We start from the raw sequence: 5,903 nt of genomic DNA on the forward strand, positions 1-5,903 counted from the left end.
GCCGCTGAGCCTGCGCGTCCGGAGCCTGTGCTCCACAACGGGAGAGGCCACGGCAGGGAGAGGGCCAAGCACGAAAAAAAAAAAAAAAAAAAATAGTATCCCACCTACTATATATTTTGCTTATTTATTTTATTGTCTATATCTCCTAGTAGAATGTCTACTCTCCAAGGGCAGGGATTTCTCTCTGTTCACTGGTGTAACCCTGGTACCTGGAAGAGTCCCTGATACAGAAAAGGACCTCATTAAGTTTTGCTGAATGGATGCATGCACGGGTGGGTGGAAGGGAGGGCAGGAAGAGTCCAGCTCTCTACTTCCAGCCCTGAGGTCTGTGGGCTGCGGTGTCCATGGCCGAAGGAAGGGCTGTCCTCTGCCACCACTGTACAGGTTGGATTCCATAACCACATGAAACAACAAGCCAACCCAGAGACGTACGTGGTGGGCTTTCACTCTGCTGCAGACCCTCTCAAGTGCTGCTTCCGGCACATTCCATGCTCTGAGCTGCTGAAGGGCCACATACACCCTACACTCTCAGCAAGACCACGTCCTCCAAACGTTATCTACGGGAGATTCTTTATACTGGTGCTCAGCTCCATTTTCTAGAGTCAAAATTAATACTTTTGGGGGGAGCACAGTTACATCCATCTCCTTTCTCAAACTCTGCATCTAAAATCCCCAGGGGAAAGAGAAGTAAGCTTCTCTATTGCCAAGATGACCACGCTATTAATTTAACCTGCAATGAGAAGAGGTGGTGATGCTCCCCGTGCAGTTCAGCCAGTTCCACTAGATGGCAACATGGTCTGGGTGTGCTGGTATCCACCGCTGACATTTACCAGCCACACAGAAGAGAGAAGCTCCCACACACCCCTCCTGTTCTCTGATACACTTATCTCCTTGCCTCCTCTTCACTTTTAGCCTGGCTATTTTCAACCAATAATTTACGTTTGCTCCTAAATGGTTCGTGCTTACTCATGAATGCATTTAATATAATCGCTCCAGCCTTGGAAGTTTTATGTCCGCTTCTTTCTGCCAAAGTACATTACTTACCCTAAACCCCGCTGTAGAACTCTACCCAAAATTCACTTCTCCCACAAAACCTGCCGAAGCAAACCTGGCTCTGATTCCAACTGTATATATGCCATGATATACAGTCACAGACACATAACCAGTTTTATATATTGGATAGAATGTGCCTATATACATATATAAAGAAAGCTGACAGACAATCACACACACAGCTCTGGGCATCTGGTAGGCAAATGTACATTTCATATAAATGATGTGCAGGTGACCACATTCCACATAACAGAAGTAGTCATGGCTCTACGAAATAGCATTGGCTGCCAGAGGTTCAATTGGCATGGACATATATATACTACCAAAAGTAAAATCGATAGCTAGTGGGAAGCAGCCACATGGCACGGGGAGATCAGCTCGGTGCTTTGTGACCACCTAGAGGGGTGGGAAAGGGAGGGTGGGAGGGAGGGAGATGCAAGAGGGAAGAGATATGGGAACATATGTGTATGTATGACTGATTCTCTTTGTTGTAAAGCAGAAACTAACACACCATTGTAAAGCAATTATACTCCAATAAAGATGTAAAAAAAAAAAAAATTCATGGGCCAAGAAACTAGATATATTAACACTCATCTATGTCTTCCAATTTCTAGTTCCTTCCTAGTATTCAATTTAAGTTCCAGAAAGTCTTTTGAGCAGAAAAATTTTAGATAAACCTCAACAAATATTATGTATAGACTTGAATAAGAGTGTGTAAATACCAATATAACTTAAGGGCTATTTTAAAAGGCTCTCTTTATTTCAATCCTTGAAAACGTTTCCAATTTATCTTAAAATTAAGTTTACTTACAGAAGCATTAAGTAAGGCTGAAAACAGCCTAAGGTATATTTTTAAAGTACAAAAGGCCTCATGTGTGGGGTTAAATCCCTTATTGGCTGTTAGAGGAAATGGTAGCAGCGATATTCTGACAAACCCCTACATAATGTGAGAAGAGAAATAAACACCCTTGTGTCTGCAGTTCTCCTCAAGGTGTTACCGCCACTACCAGACCACTGGGATCCAGAGATGTCTGAGAGTTAGTAAATACATATAAATTGTCAAAAGGAGAAACTGTATGTGAAAAAGTTCTCGATCGGTTCAGAGCCCCATTTCTGAAACATTTCAATCCTTCATTTGTGTACAAATGAAACTGTCTACATGCAAACTTCAGATGCCATTTTTTCCACCCACAGTACTCAAACGTCCCTCAGCTTAATACCGGTTCTCCACACCCAGAGTCATAGCAAAAAAAACCAAAACAAAACAGTGAACACAACCACTTTAAAGCCGTGACCAAAGATTATTTCCCTGTGGACAGCAACACCATGGTGTTTAGTCATCTGAACATTCTGCCAGATTCTGACAAAGATGTTACATTGAAGTTAGTCTGAGGGTACGGTTAACTCACCTAGTTTCAGCATATTCCCCGGTATCAATTGGAAGGACAGCTTCACAGAGTCTTGGTAGAGTCACACAGACCAGAGGAACATACACAGCCACACCGTTGATGTGTATTCTCTGGCATCCGTGTCGCCTTCAGGGAGAGTCAGTCCTCCCCAAGAATAATTCAATAGAATTTATACCGTCCTTTTGAAAAATCAACCATAAGTTTACCAAACCAATGCACAGAAGACAGTGGTCAACAACAGTCACTTTAAAAGTTGTTTTGCTTGTTATTCTGGGACCTGGGTTTCGTCACCTGTAGTGGAATACATTATGCAGCCTTTAGTTGTGACTCCAGAGAGGTCTCCGCATCCACAGTGGGACGGACTGGTTGCTGCCTGCACTTGCTACCTGTAAACTATGACTACACAGAGACACAGGGATTACCTGTGATAGGTGAACGGGGGATAGTTTCAAAATCAAGCAGAAACAGGAAGTCTAACGTTTCAACATGCTAGGAAAGAGGAGCAGATACTTAAAAAAAAAAAAGGGAGTAGCCCTAGTCATAGATGCCTAGAAAAAAGAAAATTAAAAAAAACCTCATTCCTACCTGGCCAGTATAAACATGAATGTCTATTAATAGTAAGTATTGCTTAAAGGTGTTCTGGTTCTCAGGAAAACTAGAGAATAGAGTTTGGACAACATTGCTACGGGCTCTAGGTGCGTGGGCTTCAGTAGTTGTGGCTCGTGCGCTCTAGAGCGCAGGCTCAGTAGTTGTGACGCAGGGGCTTAGTTTCTCCGTGGCACGTGGGATCTTCCCAGACCAGGGCTTGAACCCGTGTCCCCTGCATTGGCAGGCGGATTCTTAACCACTGTGCCACCAGGGAAGCCCAAGTTTGTTGATTTTATTTTTATCTTCAGCAGCAGTAACACTCTGCCTTGAGCCTACTAGGTACTCAGCAAAAAAGATAACAAGTGGAATGCAATGGACAAATGCTCTGGAGTCTGCTAGGTCAGGTTCAAATACCTGCCGCGCCACTTCCTGGTTTTGTAGACTTGCAAGTTACTTCACTTCTCTGAACAATTTTGTTCTCTGTCAAATGAGAATAACATCATCTACCTCGTAGAATTGCTATCAAGATGTAAAGAGAACCATGTGAAGCAAATAACATATTGCCCAATTCACAGCAAATGCTCAAATAGCAATAAGCATTATTGTTGACCTGACATAAAATGAAATGCCTATAGGGAATTCCCTGGAGGTCTAGTGGTTAGGACTGAGCACTTTCACTGGCATGGCCCGGATTCAATCCCTGGTCGGGGAACTAAGATCCCGCAAGCTGCCCAGCAAAAAAAAAAAAAAAACCAAATGCCTACTACTAAATCAGGGAGGAGGCTGAAAGAAATACTAAATCAACACCAACTGACAAACATATTACGCTTTTCTCATTTCTTTCAGCCAGCATTATCATGTGACTAACTCACAGAGGTTTGAAGTTTATACCTTAGAAACCTCCCTTTTGTGTTCCTTTGTGTTACCTCCCCAAATTCTGACTGGCCCCTTGATGCTATGACAACTTCATCAGGGACTAAGGGTCAAAGAAAATTCCAAGAGAAAACTCCTCCTGGAAGCGAAGGACTCCAGATTAGAAAGACCTCTCAAACCCTGGTACACTGGCAATTCCAAGGGTAAGTTACAAAATGTAAAGAGCAGAAATGCTTTATCTAAACAGAGGAAGCAGGATCTCACATTTCCTTAAAATGTGGTCTCGGGGGTAGCTGCATGGCTAGGTGGCTACCAGGAACCACTCTGTCCACTGTTGTGAATGGAGCAGCACACTGAAGCTGCAGGAAGGGAAGGCAGGAGGGAGAGGTGCACAGCATCACAGAAAACAACTGCCAACATGGCAGCACAGCCCTCACACATGCTCCAGACACAGCCATGGAAGTCCTGCCTGGGAAAGGCAAGGGCAGAGAAGGCTGCAAGCATTAGAGTCTCATGTACCAGTTGGGCACCTCCGTACCCGGGAGAACCAATTCTTGATTTTGGAGAGAGCACTCCAATTGTTGATTTTATTTTTATCTTCAGCAGCAGTAACACTCTGCCTTGAGCCTACTAGGTACTCAGCAAAAAAGATAACAAGTGGAATGCAATGGACAAATGCTCTGGAGTCTGCTAGGTCAGGTTCAAATACCTGCCGCGCCACTTCCTGGTTTTGTAGACTTGCAAGTTACTTCACTTCTCTGAACAATTTTGTTCTCTGTCAAATGAGAATAACATCATCTACCTCGTAGAATTGCTATCAAGATGTAAAGAGAACCATGTGAAGCAAATAACATATTGCCCAATTCACAGCAAATGCTCAAATAGCAATAAGCATTATTGTTGACCTGACATAAAATGAAATGCCTATAGGGAATTCCCTGGAGGTCTAGTGGTTAGGACTGAGCACTTTCACTGGCATGGCCCGGATTCAATCCCTGGTCGGGGAACTAAGATCCCGCAAGCTGCCCAGCAAAAAAAAAAAAAAAACCAAATGCCTACTACTAAATCAGGGAGGAGGCTGAAAGAAATACTAAATCAACACCAACTGACAAACATATTACGCTTTTCTCATTTCTTTCAGCCAGCATTATCATGTGACTAACTCACAGAGGTTTGAAGTTTATACCTTAGAAACCTCCCTTTTGTGTTCCTTTGTGTTACCTCCCCAAATTCTGACTGGCCCCTTGATGCTATGACAACTTCATCAGGGACTAAGGGTCAAAGAAAATTCCAAGAGAAAACTCCTCCTGGAAGCGAAGGACTCCAGATTAGAAAGACCTCTCAAACCCTGGTACACTGGCAATTCCAAGGGTAAGTTACAAAATGTAAAGAGCAGAAATGCTTTATCTAAACAGAGGAAGCAGGATCTCACATTTCCTTAAAATGTGGTCTCGGGGGTAGCTGCATGGCTAGGTGGCTACCAGGAACCACTCTGTCCACTGTTGTGAATGGAGCAGCACACTGAAGCTGCAGGAAGGGAAGGCAGGAGGGAGAGGTGCACAGCATCACAGAAAACAACTGCCAACATGGCAGCACAGCCCTCACACATGCTCCAGACACAGCCATGGAAGTCCTGCCTGGGAAAGGCAAGGGCAGAGAAGGCTGCAAGCATTAGAGTCTCATGTACCAGTTGGGCACCTCCGTACCCGGGAGAACCAATTCTTGATTTTGGAGAGAGCACTCCAACAACGGGAGAATAAAAAGCAACAAATCTAGGGAATCCCCTGGCAGTTCAGTGGTTAGGACTTGGCACTTTCACTGCTGGGGCCCAGGTTCGATCCCTGGTAGGGGAACTAAGATTCTGCAAGCCACGCGGTGCAGCCAAAGAAAAGCAACACATCTGGTTGGGCTACAGATCAGGCAGGAGGTCATGTCCTTAAGACATTCCTCCTTCCTCTCTTACTTGAGACCAGAATGCCG

At 44.3% G+C, this 5,903-nt stretch overlaps 1 protein-coding gene across 1 annotated transcript in view; it reads right to left on the minus strand.

The window, feature by feature from the left end:
• The window catches only part of TNFAIP8 (TNF alpha induced protein 8), a 68,255-nt gene extending 65,337 nt beyond the window's left edge, over nucleotides 1-2,918 (minus strand). The window contains exon 1 of the mRNA XM_007455838.1: nucleotides 2,463-2,918. Coding sequence (XP_007455900.1) covers nucleotides 2,463-2,475 — 13 coding nt within the window. The 5' untranslated portion in view covers nucleotides 2,476-2,918. The remainder of the gene's footprint in view (nucleotides 1-2,462) is intronic.
• Between the last annotated feature and the right edge of the window lie 2,985 nt (nucleotides 2,919-5,903).

This window comes from Lipotes vexillifer, unplaced genomic scaffold (assembly GCF_000442215.2).
Source record: "Lipotes vexillifer unplaced genomic scaffold, Lipotes_vexillifer_v1.1 scaffold78, whole genome shotgun sequence".
NCBI classification, from domain to species: Eukaryota; Metazoa; Chordata; class Mammalia; order Artiodactyla; family Lipotidae; genus Lipotes; species Lipotes vexillifer.